The following is a 22,095-nucleotide window of genomic DNA, read 5'->3' as shown; positions in this document are numbered from 1 at the left end:
AGTATTTCTGACCTCGGGCTCCAATCTGCGCCACCTGCTAAGGCTAAATCTTACTTACTGGTAAGCATCTGCTTCCAGGCAGCAAACAGCCTCCGGGCAAACAACCTTCGGGTAAAACAATGATTCCGGGCAAAAGTCTTCGAATCGCCCTGGGGCAAACCGCCTTCGGGGAAACCCCCTCTGGGTAAAACACAACTGCGGGCTGTGCCAATGTTGAAGGGAAAGAATCGTCTTGGGTATCTATGCCATCAGCAAACCGTAGCGGCAGCGGTCTTCTGACGATCCCAACTCTTCCGCTCAAATGCTGCAAAGAAGGCTCGGCCTGCAAGGACTAAGCCTTCATTTGCAGCCAAGCCTATCGAAGCCGATGAATGGGCCTTGTATGACGGCACCAATCCTTCCGGTTACCACACAGACTAGTGTGAGTAGCTTAGGAGGAAGCTTCTCCTAGCTGTACGGACTGCTTCCTTGCAAGGCATTACACTACGTTTTGAAACGTGCTCTCTCTGACTTCCAGAATAGGAGCGTAATGGTGCTGAGGTCTCGGAGTCCAGAATAACCTAAACATCTCAACTTGTATACTATTAGGCAGCAAAGAAGGAGGAAGAGCGGATAGAACTATCGGCGTTCCTGAACTAGATGTTAAGAAGGTTCGGGAACGAGCTGGCTATCGGCCCTACTACGGGCTAGGAATCGTCACATTACATGTCTCGGCTCCTAAAACCATTGAAGGGACGTGTAACCAGCGGTATCTTCATCTGAATCGTAGATGAGATGCCACATCCTTCAGATAAATTTGCAGCATTGTAACGCGGCGACTGCACTCATGAGTCGTCGGGTCAATAGCTGCAAGACATGTATATATCTCACACAAGAACCATGGGTTGTTGGTGGGGAAATTAGGAGCTTAAACTTCCGACATGCGGATTTGTTATGTGCCAATGGAAGTGATAGACCCCGTTTCTGCATGGTAGTATTAAAAGACCTCCACGCTATCTTGGTTAACGACCCATGTGATGGCGACACCACAACGATCAAATTGATCATAAAAAGGCAACAGGGAGATAAGGAGATTCTATGGTGCTCTGCTTATTTCCTTTATGATGTAGATGAAGTTCCCAATGGACCATTTATCAGAGCTTACTAATATGCTATTGGCATTGGTAAAGGCATGGGAATAATAGCAGGATGTGATGTTAATGACCAACATATATGTGGAGGATGTTCCAACTCAATCTCTCTATCACTCTCGGATCATAGGCGCATTGATTTTGTAATGGGCATGGATCTACCTCCACTCACTCCACTTCGGAATCCATGTAAGACAGATGGGGCGACGTGTAAAACATAACTGAGCGCTCAAGTTACGACTAATTGAGAAAACAACCCAGATGATCACAACTAGCGTGAGAGAAGCTTTCGAAGAGAGTCGTCCACTCATGATGCCAAAACGAAACAGAGGAAAACGACAAGGGTGCTCCCCAACCGAGCTCTAAAGTCTGATTCAGCTCCTTGCTGGATTCGGTACAAAGAGGCTCAGAAAGCTCTAAAGAAGAGCGGTCAAACGATCATCATGCAGTCACTCTTGTGGAGAAACCATCTCTCTTGAGACAACCTCAAAGGATCCTTGTCAAAGGCCGTAGCCAGCAGTTGGGTTATCAGAGCGGGAGATACACAGAAAGCAATGAGAAAACGGCAAACAATTGGCTTGAAGTGCACTTCCCAGGCAGCGTCCAGCCATCAACTGGAAGGAATCTGGCGTACACAGTAATTTCACGGGAACGAGTGAAATGGGTATTACCCATTTCATAGATACAAGTCTGCAGGTCCGGATGGCATTATTCCTCTTCTAGTAATAGAGGGGATGAATGCCTACCACATGCTTATGCTCCGACCAGCTGACGTTATGTGAAGGTAATATTTATTCCCAAATCCGGGAAAGCCACCTACATAGACGCAGAAAGCTTCTGACGGATTAATCTAACTTCCTTTCTGCTAAAAGGATTGGGATACATATATCCCTAGTTAGTTATTTCATTGCAGGCAGCATGCCTACCAGAAAGCAAATCCACGGAGATAGTACTCCATGAGCTAACGGCAAAAGTTGAGATGGCAATGTGCGATAAAGAATACGTCTTAGGGGCATTCATGGATGTCGAAGGCAGCTTCAATTATGCGTCATTCGCTGCGATTTGTAACGCGGCATGACAGCATGGAATTGATCCGGTGTGGTAGAGTGGAGAAAGATCCACATGTTAGTCGGACAGAAGTCTATTGTGGCAGGGTGTTTAAGAGGTTGCTCACAGGGAGGGGCTCTTTCCCTTCTGTTACGGCACAGTGTGTGACCGCCTAAATGCAACATTGCATGTAATCCACGTTTGGTGGGTTCATAGTAGATTCACTAGGAACGTAAGGTGGGGCAGCTACACGCTACTCACTTTAGCAGGGGTGGAAGTCCAGCTGGTCATGCGTCCATCTGCAAATTTCTTGGAAAACATCAGGTGGCTCTGATGCCCGCCGATCATATGGTCTTCAGATTCGTCTTCGAAAAGACATACTCCGTCGTAATCTCCAAAAGAGAAAAATGGTCGACAAATGATCACGAGTCTTTTGGGGTTACAGATTTAATAATCTTCATCGACGTATCAGTCATGGAAAACGGTTCGGGAAATCAGATTATGGAACTGGTTCGACCTTTCGGAAAAATGATGACGATATTCCAGGCGGAGATATAAACCATTTTATTGGCAGCAGAAGAAAGTTTGCGGCCAAAATGAAGGGGTCGCACCATTCGAATCTCTTCCGACAGTCGAGCTATGTCGTGTGGAGTTGTCATCCGGTTCTGCTAAAACTTTGTCGACTGAACAAAATATTCCTGATGTGGGTGCCAGGGCACTCAAACGTCGCTGGTAATGAGGAAGCTGACAGACTGGTTCACTAAGATCCTGAATCAACAATGGTGGGACCAGAATGAATTTTTGGCATTGAGCCATCTGCTGTCAAATTTTCTCTGAAGGGGAAAATGGCGAGGATTTACGCAGCCGAATCGAGAAATTTGCGAAAATCCTTCTGAAGGAACTCGGGGCGGCTAGAGCGGTATTTTTGTTGCCCTTTAAGAAGTGAGACATAAAAGCCCTAGTAGGGCTTCTAATGGGACACTGCCCCCTACCACATGGAAAAAAATCGGAGTAATGGTCTCGGCCATATGCAGCCAATGCGAGGGGGAGGAAGAGCCAGCCGTGCATTTCGTATGCAGCTCAGACTTTAGATGAAGACACCTTGGTATGGCTTTCTTCAACGCATTCTCTGCCTCTAGATAATGTTTTCTGATTCACGAAAGTCTGCGGACGCCGTCGGCGAGAGGCCGATGAATAGGGGATCTCCGGGGATAGTACAATGGGCTTAGCAAAGTGTGAGTGCTTCTTGCCGCGGCTTCCCCCACTAAACTAAACTAACTAGCTACCTGTAGTTGTGTTTGGAGACTAATCCAAAAGTTTACAACAAGCTCCCTAAAAGATGTAACTTTACTTTTGGTTACTCCTCATGTTCTCTAAACTAACCGATTCCTTGACTATTGTGCTCCCCAAGTGTTTTCTCATATCTCCAATGAAAAAGTCCAGTTAACTATGTTAGCAAGATCAGTTCCCAGCCTTTTCCACTACTTCAAGTTTATTTATCCTTTCTACTATTTCATTAACCCCAAGACCCGATCGAATCTTTACCAGTTCAAACATCGATTCTCACACGTCCAAACTCCACCATATCCGAAATCTGGGCGAAAATTAATGCTGCATCGACCCACGGAATTGACCCACTTTTACAATGGGATTATTATCGATATTTAAAAACATGTTCATACTTTTATTGCAAACACTACGTTTGCCCACAACATTTCGATAAATTTCCGATTGCTACCGCCATGAATTCGGATAGGAACGCCATTGCCAAACGCGGACCGGCTAAGTATCTAACTAAGCGCCGCACCAATACCTTTTGAACTTTCGGACTGAAAAAGAAAGGAAGGTAATTGTTAGGTGATATCCAACAACAAAAGGTGTACTGTTCAATTTAATGATCAGATTACACGAGTTAAACCAGTTTCTTTCTCGTCTTTTATTTTAGTACGTTGGGTCTAACGTGAAATTGCGGTTTGATTCACTCGTTTGCCATCCGCTGGAAACCATCTAAATGGATTTTGTTGTATCTTGGATATGATTGTAAGTAGATTTTCCAGGAAATAGGAGAGGTTGACCGACGAGTGGCGATAAAGGATAGCAGTCAGGGTTGAAGTCTTAAAAAGCAATCTTGGCTATCTTCAACTGCAGAAGATAAAAACTGATTCATTTGCGGTTTCAGGATTTTATAATTTGACTGCAGGAAACAGACAGTCCACGTCAATTAGAGCAATTTAGAGTTCAGTAATAAAACTCGAATGACTTAAGGAGCTTACGGTTCTTATGTAAGGGTTAAGTGCCCATTTTTCTACCTTCGAGGTGGACCTCCTTTTTGCGGAGCGAATTTTATAGTTCAGGTTTTATTACACATAATAGGCTTTGCCTTATTGCTTAGCTTCAAACTCAAGCAAAAAATGCACTTGAAATTAACTTAGTTAATTGGGATAATTGGCTGGAGCGTTCAGGACCACTCCAGGTTTATGACCGGCTGCTCCTTTGAACCCACACTTTCAGATATACATAAAAACGTATCTACTCGTGTTTTGGCGCTCATCACCTATCTAAAATTCTCAAAGATAGTTGCATGCAGCTATCGTGATATCGTGCTGCATACAACTATCGTGCTAAGATATAAACCGCGTCATAAAGTAGTTTAAAATGCGGTGTTACGCACGTCAATAGGATTATTTTATCGATTCATTCCCTGCAAGGTTCAAGAAAGATATGTACCGGCTAATTGTAAGGCAACGCAATACCATTGGTAGCTTCGACGTAACATCGACGATGTAGAGGCTTCAGTTTCAACTAATCTTCAATTACAGAAAAATAAATCTATCAAAATGAGAAGAAAGGAAAATCAACAACAACTACCTTCGTAGAAGTTAAATTGTGAAGATATCGGACGGTATCTATGGAGAAAGATACAAGTGGCTGGAAACCTTTAGCTTTTGCCGGTCCAGGTAGAATTCCTGCCTGTTTTCAGGTCTTCAAGCGTGGTTAGCAGGCTCAAATCCAACGTACCCTTCCGGATAGCAGTAGGGAGCCACTATCTTCTGTATTAGAAAGATATTTATGGTCAAGATGGTTGTTACTTTCAGTAACAATGATCTCGTTTGTGGTCTTATGAATTTCTTCGTTGACTGCGCAACATGCTTACGTACAGATCGGGCCTTATTAAAGACGCTTGTATTGAAAAATTATTGCCTCGAATAGGCGTTAAATAGAATTAGAAAGAGGCGCATACGATCAAAAATTTTGCGGCTTAGGCTAGGAAGTTATCAAATGAGGGAAGTAGTTCATCATCTTTTATTATTTCACGGTTAAGATTTAAATGTGTAATTTAGAAGGGAATTCAGTGTAATCTAGAAATTAATCTTTTCTTGCATCGAATTTTCACTTTTATTGTTCGCTGCTTTCTTTTAGAATTTCAAAATCTCTCCGCAATTGTTCAGATACGAATATTGGTAAACGTGATGGGGTCTACCGCAAATATTACGTGTCGAACAGATTTCCGATTGCATTATAGCATCTTCGTTCATTTTTGCTTATCTTTAGGTCGCTAAGACATCGAGATCGTAAAGAAAATTTGGAGTAACCAAACAACATTTAGGCATCTCCGGATTCAACCAGGTGCAGTTGCAATTGGATGCGGTTTACCTCATTTGATTTCATGAATAGTTGTAGTGATTCCCTTTGTACGTTGCCGAATGAAACCAATTGGACTGGATATTAATCTGTGTGCCAACTACTTGTAAACTTGGTCGGCTCTTACACATATCAGAACATTAATTTGATTTTTGTGGTATGAGGCCACTCCTTGATCAATCTGGGATGGGAGTTTCAGAATTACTCGCTGAAGGCTCTCGAGTACAACCACTGTAAAATGCTGTAACTTTGTGTAGCCCTGTTCGTTTTTCTTTCAAGGAGCCCCATCTAAATGTCGTAAATCTCCCACCCACATTTTTGTTCGAAGGACCTTAACCGAAGTGCACTTCAGTTAGCCTCATCTGACTAATATAGGAGCCTTGGATCGAAGGTACTATTAACTCCTAAAGTACTATTACAGTTTATTCCTTGGCATAAGAGGCACTGACCAACATAGGTCTATAGCATATATCCATGCCTGCATGTCCTTTTATGTTCGGGCTTGAGTTCCAGCTACCTAACCATGGTTAAACTGGATCAGACGGAACGGTTGTCTTACCTGGCTCACTGCCAATCAGCCCCATCGGAAGAATCGCATCTGACGTCTACCGTTACATCGAGGAAGCCCAGGTAGGCTACAACATCAATGCAAGGCACACGCTTCGATGCAGAAATCAACGGAAGAGGTAAGTTTTTCTTCGACGTTATTATTAACACAAACCTATCAGTGTGTAATAGAAGTAGTGCACCAATGTTTTACTTCCTCAGCTGGGAAAATTGTCACGGTTGATCTTACTAGCAGACAATTGGCCTTTAAGGGTGGAAAATTGGAAAGTGTTTGATCAGAGATTCTTTTCGAATTAAAGCCGGATACTTTTCACTCTGAATTTCGCTGTCAGAATGCCAGGAAGACCGATTGGCGAAGGATCCGGTTACTGAAACCAAATTTACCGGCACTTTCAGTGGTAACGTCTGCATCCTTCTGCCAAGGATGACCTTTCCAAGCCCAGCGATTCAACACAATCACTGAATTCCGCAGTGCAGTGCCAAAATGCAACGATCTATCATACTAAGTCGTCGTTATTTACGTGTTCTCGGCGGCTTAGGAATTAGTTCGACGAAACTTTGACTTCTGAAAAGTCGCTTCCTACTGTGCCTAACAGTGTAGCCTCAACATTTACTCAGGAGGCTATATACCAGGCCTTCCAATATGAGTTGGTTTTCGTCTGCAACGCCTTCTTACATCAGGGTTGCTTCTACTGGCTCTACACCCCTGATCCAGCGGCGACGAGTTACGGTACACTGAGTCTCCGATCCTGTCTCACTCCATCGCGCCCACAGCGGGACAATATCCGCAGCCTCAGCGAGTCACGAACACAGTCGCTCCATTTTTCGACGTCGTTCCTGTCGCCAACGGAGCTCCACTTCCCGCCGCAGCCATATATCTTGCCACTTCATCCACCTATACCAGTGGCCCGAAGCTAAAGGGGGGGTCCCCACCTAAACAGCTCTTTATTTCCAGGCTAGCGTTCGCAACTTCTACGGACGATGTTCTGGAGTATATAAAGAGCAACGACAACACTCACCGGGTGATTGCATCTTTCAAGGTGACTTATGAACACGAAGTTGATGCTCTCGGCAACCCTTCTTTCTGGGCTGAAGGTGTATTCATCAAGCCATATAAGCGCCCCAATTCGCGGGTAAATTTCAGAGCAACCCGCCTGCCTCGCCAAGCTATATAACTGGACCCATGTTTACTGTCCGTCTGTTTTATTAGAACGTTAGGGGTATAAGAACCAAGCTGGGGGCCTTCAATTTATTCACGCTGGCTCAGCAACACCATGCCATCTGTATCTCCGAAACCTGGCTGGATGATGCCATATCGAACAAAGAGCTCCCCGAAGAGTACTAGACTTTCCGCTGTGACAGGGACCGGGATGCATCTCGTAAGTCCACCGGCGGTGGGTTCCTAATTGCATTAAAAGATACGTCGAACTCGTCTTCTCCTCCTCTGGCTTTCCTTTTGACTGTGTTGGTTTTCGTATCTCCCCGCCCAACTTCCTCCCATTCATTTTATCTTGTACATATGTCCCCTGTGCTTGCCCTTCTCACCTGTATGAAGAATTTTTACGGTCTGAACTCGGTTTTAGCGTCTTTCAACTGGGTACATATATTAAGCAACTCATCGGGTGATCAAGCTTTAAACACCTTTTACAATATCCCTCCAATTCAGCCCTCCTTAACACTCTTCTATTCCCTAGCCAGAAACATCCTTAAATATTGCTGTGTAGTCTGGTCACTCTTCCGCATTCGTGATTGCCGCACTTTTGAAGTTGTACAACGCAAATTCGCCGAACCCTCTTTTACAAAAAGAACCTTCCACGGGTTGATTATCCGTCGCGACTTCGCACCCTCAATCTCCCCTCCTTGCAGCAATGCCCTCTCCTCCTTGATTTGTGAACTATTTTCAAACTCTGCAATTGTCTGATGGACTGCTCCGCCAACTCGGATATTACTTTCTGCATCGCCTCGTCTCATAACACACGTAATGCAGACATTTTGTTCGCAGAGCACGAGATTTACTTCCACTCTCCGATCTCGAGGCTTTGTCGGTCCTACAATGCCTTACAGCTTGGGTCGTTTGACTCTATTTCCTTGCCTAGTTTTAAGCGTAAAATAAGCCATTCACTTGCTCCTCCCTCTGAGGACAATAGGAATTTGTTTCCTGTGTATTGTTCTCATTAAATAAATAAATAAACGACAGATGAACAAGAACTAGAGGATACTGGAGAAGGCATTTGAAATCGCCTTTGGAATTTTTTGCCAGGCAAAATACAGTAAAAATGAAGATCTTCCCAATCTCAAGAAACTGACCAGGAGGGTTTTCAACATCTACAGGCATAAATATTGGCAGGAATAGGAGGTTATGCAGCCCTAGCTCTTTGAAAATATTGAATCGGTGATTACCGGGAATAAATTTAGATGGCATATAACCAGTTTCTTTGAATAGATTTCATGCGGATTGCCTTCGTCCAACTATACTCATGTATCCAGGATTTTAACTAGAATAGTATTGGCAGAGTATCTTACACAATGGATAGTCCAATCTGATTTGGGAAGTAGCCACTTGACCAAAATTGTGAGTAGAGCGTCGCCTTAAGATGCCGCCATCTCCCCAATACTCTAGGCGATACTGATGGACAAAATTCTGCGGATACTGGAAAAAGCGGGGTGAAGGTGGTGGTATATCAACGATTTGGTGATGTTGGTGCTAGATTATAGAGTATCATTGAGAAATATGCGCATATTACCTACAAGATGGGGACTTGTATAAATCAAATCAAAGCGGAACTGACGCTATTTACCTAGAAAAAGGGACTTCCATTTCCCACGGCTAAATAAGTAAAGCCACTTTCCTCAAATGTAAACTATTTAGGTGAGATTCCGGATCTATAAAATTGAGAGTTAAGAAGTCCTTTATAACCTCGTCTCATAACACACGTAAAGTGGACATTTTTTATGTATCCTTGGCAGAGCTGGAGATTTGCTTCCGCTCTTCGACCCCAAGGTTATGCTGGTCCAACAACGCCATAACGGTTGCTGGAAGTATCTGCTTTACGCGGAAAGCTTTAGAAAACACCATGAACTGATCCTGCTTCAGAAAATACCATGAACTGATCCTGGGCAAATGTTTTTCGAATCAAAGATGATGTGGTATTCGGGCTCGCATGGAATGCAGGTTAGTTTCCCCTGTTATAATTTTTTGTCAAATGTCGGAAAAATCTCTTCATTGTCATGAAAACGTGAGGCAAAACGTGCCTGCAATATGTTACTAAAGATAGGGATCTATAGGGATCATTAATCCGTTTGCAAACCAGAAAGTTAACTGGCACAAATACCCTTAAATGGTTAGATCATTAAAGCCTTTATGTATAGGGGATCCCTGCGAAGTCGCATCCTATCACCACTGCTTTTGGGGTTTCAGCTGGTTCCACTGATCAGGGGTCTGGATTGTGTTCAAGGATAATTACCGCAAACGCTCTCAAAGCTGTCGCTAATAAAATGGAATATGGTCATCATTTTCCATGAAATCGGTCCATTCATATAACTGGGTTTTCAAAAAACAACCCTGAGATCGATCCGTCTTCCATGACTAGTCCGCCGGTAAAGATTATCCAATCTTTAATCCTAAAAATTTTGCGAACTGGGTGTGGTGTCCTTCAAGCAGATGGTTTGTTATTTCCTCATCAATTTTAGTCTTCTTTCCTCTCTTGGTACGTTCTTTGACAAATCGGTTTCTATCTCTTCGCAGAAGTCTTTCCGTGATGATGCGTTAGTCTGTCAACCTTATGTTCTTCTCCAGAGTTTTCAAAGTCCCTTTGTACCAATTCCAGCCCATAACTGAATCATACTCCAGAGCTCAGTTGAGAGGTGCATTGGGCGTTTCCTATGCTTTGTCAAATTTGACTTCCATCACAGTGTTTTAACCTTCTTTGGAGTACTGAGTATACCGATCTCCTCGAAAGCCCCTCATATTGGTTGGGTAGGCCGATCTCCTCGAAAGCGCCTCTCATATTGTATGTAACCGATAACAGCTACGATGATGAAATCCGCGCACGGTTGTTGTCAGCCAACAGAGCCTATTTCAGCTTACAAAGACTGTTCCGGTCGAAACGTCTCACCATAGGGTCAAAGCTCTTTCTGTACAAGACAATGATCTTGCCAGTCCTCATGTATTCCTCGGAAACTTGGGTTCTTAGCAAGAAAAATTCCGAACTCTTGGCCGCGTTCGAGAGGAGGATCCTCCGAAGAATTTTTGGCCCCCAACATGAGGATGGACGATTCCGTAGCCTACACAATGACGAAATCTATGAGCGATATCATGACCGTCCTGTTGTGGATAAAATCCGGCTCAATAGGTTACGGTGGGCGGGTCACTTAATCCGTATGGATGAGGATGATCCCACCCGGAAAGTCTATAAGGGCAATATCCATGGTAGAAAAAGAAGACGATGCAGACCCTGCCTAAGATGGAGCGATGGCGTAGGTCAGGATGCCAGACAGTTTCTAGGGATATCGAATTGGCGCAAAACCGGGATGTCTGGAGTTCCTTATTAAGGCAGGCCTAGAACGGATACCGGTTGTTGCGCCGTTGATGATGATGACTTGCAGTAATGCACTCTTCAGAGAACATGACTTGGGCGTTCAGCACTAGTTTGAACAGAAAGCCTGTAGGTCTTTTGAAACTACCTGGCAGACGCGGGGTCTAGAGGTGTAGTTGATATACGATAGCTCAACATGTCGGAAGTATAAGTATCTCTGCCTCTATGGTCCGATGACTAATTGCTGCAGTGGTTACTTTACAATGTCGCGTTTTATCTATATTTTAGATGATGATGCTGTGGTCTGCTAATAGCCTTCATTGGTCTTATGAACTGACACCTGTAACGTGTTAGTTCCAAGTTGGCAGTGTGCAGGTAGCCCGTTCCCGATCCTTTTTAACATCCAGTTTGGGAACGTCGATATTAAAGATAGTCCCTGGCATTTAATTTTTTTCCAAGCTCTGTTCCTCACTGTATTGAGGCGGTGGTGTTGATATTTGATAAGGTGGAAGTGAAATGCCGCCTATGCAGGTAATGAGAATGGGTCTCTTTATGCCATTTTAATTGTTGTAGGCAATGGAACCATGTATTTACGGATACAGCTAAGTTTAAAGAGAATATGTTAGTTGATTTTTAAGATGGAGGCAGTGCCACTTCAGGTACTTCAATGTGGTACTAACAAAAGTGGGAAAGGCTACTTCATAGCGCGACTATCTCAGTTTTGTGACTAGCTCAGCACAAAATACTGCCTGTCGGAAATTTCAAACATTTTATAAATCCAGATTTTCGCATTTTCGTTTCATTAGCTTTCAAAAGTTTAAAATATTTCCGAAGATATGTCTTTCAAAAGACTTCCATCAACGTAAGATTAAAATAGTTTCAAAGGAATTTCATTAGACCCAAATTACACCAAAGTCGACCTGTTAATTCTTGCCAAATCCATCTTTGCAAAAATATAATTAATCCTTCCGCTGGCGAGTAATTTTAGTGAAAATCCGTCAATAATCCGCCATTCAACCTGCAAGAAACTTTTGTGGCCGCCCAACCTTCACAAAGCCTCAATAGTTGCCTATCATAGTCATCACCCCAACAATGGGAAACTTTTCTTCAATATCCAATAATTTTACAACGGCTTTATATCAAGAATGATACCAAGATGCCAAGAACCTCTCAAGCCAAAAGAAAACGCTTTCTATAAAGTGATTTTCGCTTAGATGTAATTTGTGCGAGGTCCATTGTTATCCGCACTCGGAACGATCTAATCCTGGCCTATTCATCTGCATATTAAAAATTCTATCGAACTCTGTCGATAATTGCACACAATGGGGCCAGCTACAGGTACACCTAGGGTAAGCTGGATGCATTGTTCGCGTGAAGCCAGAGCACTTTTCAGGAAAGCTGTCCGGAATTGTATTCTTGGTGATTGGCGCGGTACCGCCGACCACAAAGGCATCGCAAACATTGACAACAATTGTGAAGTCAAACTTATTATTTTGCATTATGCAGCAACTTTTGTAATGACTACGTCAATTGTTACAGTTTTTAACTGAATGAGAAGTAGTTTTTTTCATGCGAAGATAAAAGGTAAAGATAGTATGATATAATGGGAATTCAAAAGGATGTTATTTGATTTAAATTTAAATAATTGATAGTTTTGCCTTTAAGATGCTATTGAGAAGGGACTGATTTTCATAAAAATATCTGCACAATGTGGCATGAATATGACAGGAATTCCATGGCTTCATTTTATCTAATATTATCACCAAAATGATAAAGCAAGGTTCGGTAGTTTAAACAGGCATTAGGACTTGTCGTGTTCTACAACATTTTTGACCAATCATGATAGGGGCGTATGATTTGTTGTGAAAATAAACCACCAAAAAAATCCTCCTTTAGTGAAACACTTGGAAGACTACCAATCAGGCACCTACTGAACAAAACTCCAAGCGACATATAAACAATTTTTGCAGGGAACTCAGGAGACATTTCTTTAATATAAGCTAGTAGAAAACCCAGTAAAGAGTGTAAGATTTAAACAAAATAGCTTTTTTGATCCCAGCAACCTCTTAATAAAGCAGAATACCCTACTCATCGAACAGAACGGGTGAAAATACCTGTAAAAAATCGGGCACGTATCGACCATAATTTCTGTAATTTCCGGAGAAATAGAAAAGCGCGACAGTCGAAACCCCAAAGGTTCTATAAAGTCACGAAGAAAAAGGACAAGATTCAGCGACTCAGTTGTGGTGGACTAACACAGAGAGGTGACTTATCAGGGAAGTTGCAAGTAGCATTGCGTCTTAAAAGGAAACTATTGTGTCCCTTTTACTTGTTATAGTATATGTCAAGCAAGCCTATATTCTCTACTCAATATATTCTCTACTTCCAAGTATTTCAACCTGCCATCTGGTATTAAATGATCTCCCAGTTGCCTCGACCTGGTTTGCACAAGTACCGCACACTGTTCCAGAACGTGGAGGTTTCGTCACACTCCGCGCAGAAACTGTAGGCAATGCCCATGGAGTGAGTATTCCCACTACAACTCGGAAACTCTCCTTGGTGAGAAAGAGTTCTTACTGCGTTTAGGTTTGAATCCCCGCATGAGCAACCTGGACTTCCTCGATCCGTTTCTGACTCCACAGAAGAGTTCTTGTCTGCTCCCTTCCTCGCCAGTTCGTCCGCTATTTCATTGTCTTCTAACCCAGCATGGCCTGGAACCCAGAATCTCCAGACCCAATTTCGGGAGTCGGGTGTGTTCAGTCTCTCAAGGCATTCTTATAACAATTTGGTTTTCACCTGGTTAGACCTAAGTGCCTTGATCGCCGCGTGGCTGTCAGTCAGGGTAGCACTATTTTGCCACCTTTATAGTCCCTTTGGAGGTTGAAGAAGGCACACCTGTATGGAGCACAAACCTTATCCCTCTTCGATCGGCAGGGAAATAAGGGCTTAACTTTATTATTACAGGATCTATCCTACAGGTTTAGGAAGGATAGTCAACAATCACTTTACAACAGCTTCCACCTGGGATCAACACAGATTGCAAAGGTGTAGGAACTGTGGGCAAAAGGGATATTCGTCAAAGACTGCATCACGGACTCACAGAGCATCTTGTACGAAGGAAAGAAGAGGGGATTATTGACATGCTTTAGAGTAACGAGAAATATTTTGTACCTAGGAGGGCTCTGAACAGTGAAGCTAATGCGGTCAACAGCAAACCTAAGTTCCCATCCATTTTAATAAAATATTACGGAAAGATTTTGGACAATTTGTTGTTAAAAATTATACTCCTGAAATAATTGCCGTTGACTTCTAGTTTTAAGCCTTTCCGATACTAGACATGGTACTGGCCAACATTGAAAATAAATGAAGCGACAATAGAAGACATTTGCTTAACAGGAGATTCTTACGGACTGGATTACTGGGAGGGAGGGCAAGAAACCCTAGTAAGCTGCATCTAAAGGGGAGTGGATACCAGTAGGACACAAGTTACAAGGTTATTATGAACAAGGTACGAAAGTAAAAAATAACCTTAAGTATACTCTCCACCTTTTTTGTTAAAAAGAATAACAGAATTGTCCTTAGCATTTAATTTAATGAGATAACTGAGATGACATATTTATCGGTGATGGCGGTTACTCTGGAGAAACTGCATGTGATCTACTGAACTACCAAACTGGCTTACTGCCCTCGGTTTACTGTTCCGGGTTCATTTTATTTAATAGAACTTTTTAATCGCGCATGAGAAACATGGTTGCTATGCACTCCTTGGTGGTTCATTGCGCGTCAACCACACCTACGAGCCATCGCTCGTGGTTATTTGAAATGCGCTTCAGCTCCCTCCACGACTTCCCGAGACGATCGCACTTATGCTCTACCGTTTTGCGTCAAGTGCCCTTGGGACGACCCACTCGTCGGCACCCATCCACTGCCATTTCCATCTTCTGATCATAGTGCGTAAGAGTGGCACGCCTGTGCGCCGACCAAATTCTTTGTTTGAGATATTGTCAGGACAGCGCACTCCAGGTATTGACGAAAGCTTGGATAACAGTGGAGTTCACTTTCCATGTGATACCCCCATATAGCATCACAGAAAGAACACTAGTGCAGAACAGTCATAACTTGAACTTGGTGTTGAGATAACAGATTTTAGAAAAGGCAGCGAAAACCGATCTAGCGATGTTAATGCGTCCTGTAACATTCAGTTCAGTACCACCGTCGGCAGAAACTACGCTTCCCAGATATACAAATTGATCAACAACGATGCTCTGTCAGACTGGCGAGCTTGGTTTTTTGTTGTTTATCTTCAGTCCAACACTTCTTGCCTCTCTTTCCAAATCCAGGGCCATTTTCCCGAGGGAGAAAGGTTGATCTTATTACCGGAACATTAAAATCTTCTCGGGAGGACCCTCTTAATATCGCTTTATCTCCCGTCATATATACTACGAAGGTCTGGTCTTCCATGGCGGAAGCATATATTTTTGTTTGCCTCCTCTATGACGTCTCTTTCTATTTAGGTCAGTTAGTTGAGAATTACTTCTTTGGAAGAGATCTGTGGTATGAGGTGGTAATGCACTGAGGGTATGATTGCCACCGCAGGAGCTTTTCCACTTTTTAAGTTGGGATCTCTTCTATTGGAAGACGAAAGTGGTTTTCATCGTTCATCACAGGAAAAAGGTTGTTGTGAATATCTGAATTGCTGATTACGAGCATGTTTCAAAATCGATAATTATGTATTAGGGGGGTAAGAAGGAAAGAGTGGTGTGGTAATCTTTATCCAAGAGATATCTAACATCGGAAGCTAGTGGTGCAGTCAGCAGAGTGGTGGGATCCATTCCACTGCTGTACACATACGCAGCTCCTGTTGGGCAGGAATAAAAATTCATTCAATATAAGCTTTCTCACTAGGAAGGAATTATTAAGTAGATGTCAAATATGGTGAAAGAATTCCCTGAAAAGTCGAGGAGTAAAGTGAGTATTTGCATCGTTTTCGGCTGAATGAGTCCGAGGTTCTGACATGGGCCACATAACGCTTCAGTGTCCGAGTTTCATGAAGAAGCGGCTAACCTGGATGAACTGGTTCAAACTAGAGCTTCGCGAAGTGACACTTAACTGTGCTCTCGTGGCTAAAATATTAGGAAAATAGAGGACCAGACTTCAGTCAATTTAAATAATACAGACTGCTGAAATCATGATGAGCAGGGTGCCATTCTGCTTCATAACATTCGCAGGTACTTCAGAAAATCCTTCAGAAATAATAAAACTTGTAATTATTCCGGCAAAGCTCATGTATATGTAAATGTTTTAACTAGCAACACATCAACACATTTTCATTGTAACAGCCGAAAAAAAGGACTCAGCCTCACTATCTCTCCATCGAATTTAAGACCCCCTACGGCAGCATAGCTTGGGTAGAGCTGTACTCGAGTATGATGAATTTGGTATGTTGACAAAATTAATAAGATTTGCTAGGCTAAACCTGATTAATGTGAGAGGCTAGGTAAAAGCAACAGATTCATTTTCGAAATATCCCGACCAGCTGTTTAGGACATGGATATTCTGAGTTATATCCTTTTTAACCTGACAATAGAAAAAGTCATTCGCGATGTGAAGGTGTGTGCTAGATGCAGATAGCACGGGATCTTTGGCTGCAAAAATGCAAGTTCCTGGCTGCCTCCGAAAAGTAAACCTTTAGCCCCCTACAGGGGGATGGACGATGGACGCCAGCAAAACAAAGAAATGTATGAGCGATATCTTGACCATTTGATTCAGGATAAAGCCGACTCAATGGGCTGTGGTAGGCCAGTTATCTGATTTGATTAAGATGGTCTTGCCCAGAAAATCTCCAGAGTCTATCTTTTCAGTAAAAAGAAAATACGTGGTAGTTGCTGGGAATATCGAATTGATGGACTTCAGCGCAAAACCAGCATGTTTTGAGTTTCTTACTAAAGTACGTCTAGACGATGATACATTGAACTGTCAATGTGCCTTAAAATTAGCCACAAACTTCGGTCCAGACATACGCAGTCGAGTGATTTGAAATTGCATCACCGACTACGAAGCACCTTGGAGGGTGAACCGGTTTTTTGCAAGAAATAAATATCCCCGAAAACAGGGGCTTAGGAAACTTTTCTAGTTCGTACAGGTTAATTCTTGCAGGCTTTCGTATTTCCCGGTCTTGAAGTCTCGCGTTATGTAGAAAACTCCATGCGGATTATATATGTCACGTTGGGATCACTGCGTCGTCGTAAGGTCGACTAAGGCGAGAGGGGTCCAATTCCAAAAAGTATATTAACATACTATAATTGATTTTATTTGGGCAGATATCATTATAGAGGGGATCTTGCGGGTTAGATATCATATGGAGGACAGCTTCATTACTTTTTTTCTTCTGATTTTAAATAAAATAGGGGATCACTTTTTCCCTTTTAAAAGTGATAACAAAAACCTGCTTCAGAAATGGAGACCTTTCATTTGGCAGGAGAGACGAACAGATGGTGGATGTAATATCACAAAAGCGATATCACCTCAAATTGTAAAATCACATTACCATCACCGAGCGCGATCCTAACCTTACTATATATTACAATATCACCGCATTACCTAATATCACCACATTACTTAACATCACCGCGTTGCCTAACATTACCACATTGCCTAATATCACCGCATCATCAAAGTGATAGTGATATTATTCATGTGATAGGTAATATTTTGCCATGTGATATCACAAACCGTAGACAAAATACAAAAGGTGATATATCATATAAGCTACTAATGTGGTATTTTGCGCATCTCTATTTGGTACTCCACAAGGCGAGGAACTGCATGCATGGGAGTTTACAGTTCCAACCTTTCCACTAAATATTGTGCCAATAGGTGTAACCGTAAAAAAGAAATAAATCGGTTAGTCTGTTAAAGCCTAACAATCATTGCAAAAGTATATTGTCAACTGGTTAAATTTTATACCTCAACCAACTCAATATAACCTGTGTAGGATTCAATGGCTTCTTTAATAATTCCTTTAATTAATTAATAGCTCGTGTAAATCAGTGGAACCCATCATTTCTTGTTGTTTCTTCATAATTTTGAACCATCCCCGAAGATCCTAAGCTTTTTTTGTGTGCAGAATTGCAACTACATAAGTACAAAATAACCCAAGGAGAATCCAATACTGGCTCGTCGCACATGAAGATAGAAACAAAGGATTGTAACTCTTCAAGTGGTAAGAAGTCACAGATTTCGAATTCACCCACGACTTTGAGAAATCAGGTTGTGGCCAAGGTACGAATTTTGGAGGCCTCACCTAATTCATGTTCCCCCACGGGGAAATCTGTGGAAGACTGGCTCTCCACTTCAGTGCCACTCGGTATCTATATCGCGGAGAGGAAGGCTTGGCAGAAGGAAGCTTAAGCCGCAAAGGAGAAGGGACTACAGGCTTGCCTGTCAGAAATAAAGAAAGGGAAGTTGGTAATGTGGACGCAACTGGTCTAACGCCGGTATCTGAAAACAGATCCGTGCAGCCCGGAGACCGCAAACCTGGGATGGTTCCTAGTGGACGACAATGGAAGGCACTGGGAAAGAATGCGAAGTTTCTTGGGGATGAGGACATCGACGTTGCTCCACCACCAAGTGAGACGATATCCAGAGAAATCGGAGTCAAGAAAGCGGAACTTTCGGCGGAAGATGAGGACAAGACGGTAACCCCGATGAGGTCCACACTGAACGCAGCAGACTTTTTTAGTTAGCGGCAGTTTTACATTAGACTGCACTACAAACATAAGAGTGAGTTAAATCAACTGCAGCATGCCAATACCTCTTCCTATCTGCTGACGGCAAGGCTAGCAAATTTGCAGGACTGTCCTTATATATTTCTGGTTCAAGAGTCATGGGTTCGTTTTAACAGAATCTGTGGTATTGGATCAGTCAAGGGAAATAGGATCTTTTTCGATGAAAGATCCTCGAGACCGAAGGTCTGCGTTTAGATGTCAAAGCTGTTAGCGCGCCTACGTTCGTGGGACCAAAAAGAAGTGAAGTAATTGACCTAACAATCTGCGCTTAAAAGTCGTTAAAGTTGAGTAGAAACTGGTGAGTGCTAGATGTCTCACACTCAGTTCACCATTACTTAGAAATTAGTTTAACTATTCTAGGTGAAAAGGGAAGAATAAAGATAGGAGACTACAACTTTGAGACCGTCGATAATTTCCCCTATCTAGGGTCAAAAATCACAACCGATAACAACTACTGCGAGGAAATCCGCACACTGTTGTTGGCAGCCAATAGAGCCTATTTCAGCTTACTGGCCCATACTAAAGAGGCTTCACTCCAGGCAAATCAGCAACAGAGCAGATTTTCTCTCTGCGGCAAGCGATGGTAAAACTGTTAGAATACAGACAACAGGTTCACAATCCATTCATCGACTTCAAAGCCACCTATGATAGCATAGCCAGGGTAAAACTGTAGGCGGCCATGAGGGAATTCGGTATCTCAAAGAATTTGATAAGACCGACTAGGCTGGCCTGACCAATGTGCGAGGCCAGATAAAAGCAGCAGGATCACTCTCAAGACCAGTTGACATCAACAACGGTCTATGACAAGAGGATGCCCTATAATGCGTCCTCTTCATTCAGATCGAGCAGGCGGCGCGAGATCTTGGGCTGCACATCAATGAAGGTAAAACAAAATATATGGTCGCAACGTCAGCACCGAAAACCATCCAACCAACAACATCAAATCGCATTGGTCAAACGGGAAGAATAAAGATAGGAGACTAGAGAGAGAGAATTTCTCCTATCTAGGTTCGAAAATCTCAACCGATAACAGCTACGATGATGAAATCTGCGCACGGTTGTTGTCAGCCAACAGAGCCTATTTTAGCTTACAAAAACTGTTCCGTTCGAAACGTCTCACCATAGGATCAAAGCTCTTACTGTACAAGATCTTGCCTGTCCTCATGTATTCCTCGGAGACTTGGGTTCTTAGCAAAAGAAAAAAAAATTGCGAACCCTTGGCCGCCTTTGAGAAAAGAATCCTCCGAAGAATTTTTGGTGCCCTACATGAGGATGGACGATTCCGTAGCCTACATAACGACGAAATCGATGAGCGATACCATAACCGCCAAGTTGTGGGTAAAACCCGGCTCAACAGGTTACGGTGGGCGGGTCCCTTAATCCGTATGGATGAGGATGATCCAGCCTGGAAAGTTTGTAAGGGTAATATCTATGGTAGAAAAAGAAGGCGTGGCAGACCCCGCCAGAAATGGAATAATGGCGTAGGCCAGAACGTCAAACAGCTTTGAGGGATATCAAAATGGTGGACCTCGGCGCAAATCCGGTATTTCTGGAGTTCCTTATTAAGGCAGGCCTAGACCGGATATCGGTTGTTGCGCCGTTGATGATAGATCAGCAAAAAGTGGACTCCGCAGCACGCTAAATAAAAGTAAAGCTCGCGGCTGGTAGAACCTGGTCAACAAGGTGAATGAGGACCCGTTTGGATTTGGTTATAAGCTTGTCACCCGGAAAATCGGGGCTCTGCGGAGGCCCTGCATACTAAGTACCGACAAGATGGACCGCATTGTACGGGAATTATTCCCTAGATATCCTGTACGGGGTGATGTCAATAGCGCGGAAAGCGTCGAGGACTGCTCCAACCAAGCAATTCTGAGTCGTTGTAGCGTCCATTGTGGAGACGATCTGCAAATCAAGAGCACAGAAACTTGAGGATACCAAAGCATCCGAGTGGAAATTTATTGACTGGATTTGGATTCCAAAACAGAGTAAAAAAACAAAGGCAGACTATTATTGCCGAGAGGCGCTCTGTTCAAGATATTATGTGTCTATGTACAGGAGGCCTAATATCTGCGGAAATTTTCAAAAAACAAAATAAGAAAGATGAGTTTTCAGGGTTGATGACTGAAACCTAAAGCTCCTTAAATGTATCATGATCTTATGAACAATGTTTGAACAAAAACGGAGCCTTCCCAAATTCTTCTTCTTTGAAAATGAAACTTCAAAATATCGTTATCCTGTGATCAATTATTAAGACCCAAGAGAAGTTTGTGATATAGATTAAAGGACAAGGTTTCATTCATTACTTTTATAAATGAGAGAGGCTACTTGAATACATTTTTATATAACGTACCTACAAGCTCTCGTCTAACTGCAGTAAATTACCCACACAACGTGGCACTTTCTCTATTACTTAAGTCGGAAACCCTCCTACGGCGAACGGAAATTATCTTGCAATGATCAACAACCAGTTCCAATTAAGATCGATCCCATATTAATGTCGAATATGCTATTTTCTGTCTCATAAATAGCCTAATGACTCATATCGCAGAGTGCAACATGTGCCATATTTTACGTACTTCGGACATCTACTTTCACGAGATATGTAGATGATGTGTGAACAAGACTACCCAGAAAATTGCTGCATTAACACAATCTGACCGTGTTCGTCCATTATGGATCCAGCGAAGACATCAATATTTTACGTTTTAACGTTCGATTGTCACGTATCATATCTTGTATGAATTGAAATGAATTACAGGGTGGTGCGGGTTAAAAGATCATTGAAATGGTTCCCCTCACATATCTGCAATTGCTCCGTGGAAAATTGAAACTTATTTTAAAGAAAATGTTCCAGATACTCCATCCTTCTGGGGTCTAGCTTCTAAGAAATTTATTAAAACCTCTTACGCTGCTGTTGATTGTATTTAAAATTGATTGTTTCCATCATTATCTCTGAAAATGCCATTTATTGCAGCCAAGTACATTTTCACTGCTGCACAAAGAAAACCCGTTTGTCACCTTCTTTACAAAATTTAAGATATTATGCATACATAAATAACGACCATGGCGGACAACTTTTACTTACAATTTCCTCGACTTTCCTCGATATCCAATATGATGTTGGTCTGACCGGTTTCCACCTCGCACATTTGCGAGCGACCGAACATTCCCTTAGCATTATGGCAAACTATTAGCAGAACGGCTAATGCAAATCGTACCAATTCCTGCAGAATAGAGAATAAAAGATACATCATCAGATACAAGTTGCTAAAAATAAATATTATATCTTATATTTTATGGACCTTATATGCATTTATGAATTTTATTTATTTGTTTCCAAAAAGACAAAAAGGAATGGCGACCAATAATGATATATAACCATTTCAG

At 42.5% G+C, this 22,095-nt stretch overlaps 1 protein-coding gene across 2 annotated transcripts in view; it reads right to left on the bottom strand.

Moving 5' to 3' along the window:
- LOC119651765 (cadherin-99C) overlaps nucleotides 1-22,095 on the bottom strand; it is a 466,245-nt gene that overhangs the window by 146,391 nt on the left and 297,759 nt on the right. For both annotated transcript variants that reach the window (XM_038055505.1, XM_038055506.1), the window contains one exon: nucleotides 21,794-21,932. In XM_038055505.1, coding sequence (XP_037911433.1) covers nucleotides 21,794-21,932 — 139 coding nt within the window. The remainder of the gene's footprint in view (nucleotides 1-21,793; nucleotides 21,933-22,095) is intronic.

The sequence above is a fragment of the Hermetia illucens genome, chromosome 3, assembly GCF_905115235.1.
Source record: "Hermetia illucens chromosome 3, iHerIll2.2.curated.20191125, whole genome shotgun sequence".
In the NCBI taxonomy this organism is placed as follows: Eukaryota; Metazoa; Arthropoda; class Insecta; order Diptera; family Stratiomyidae; genus Hermetia; species Hermetia illucens.
This window is presented reverse-complemented; position numbering and strand designations above follow the sequence as displayed.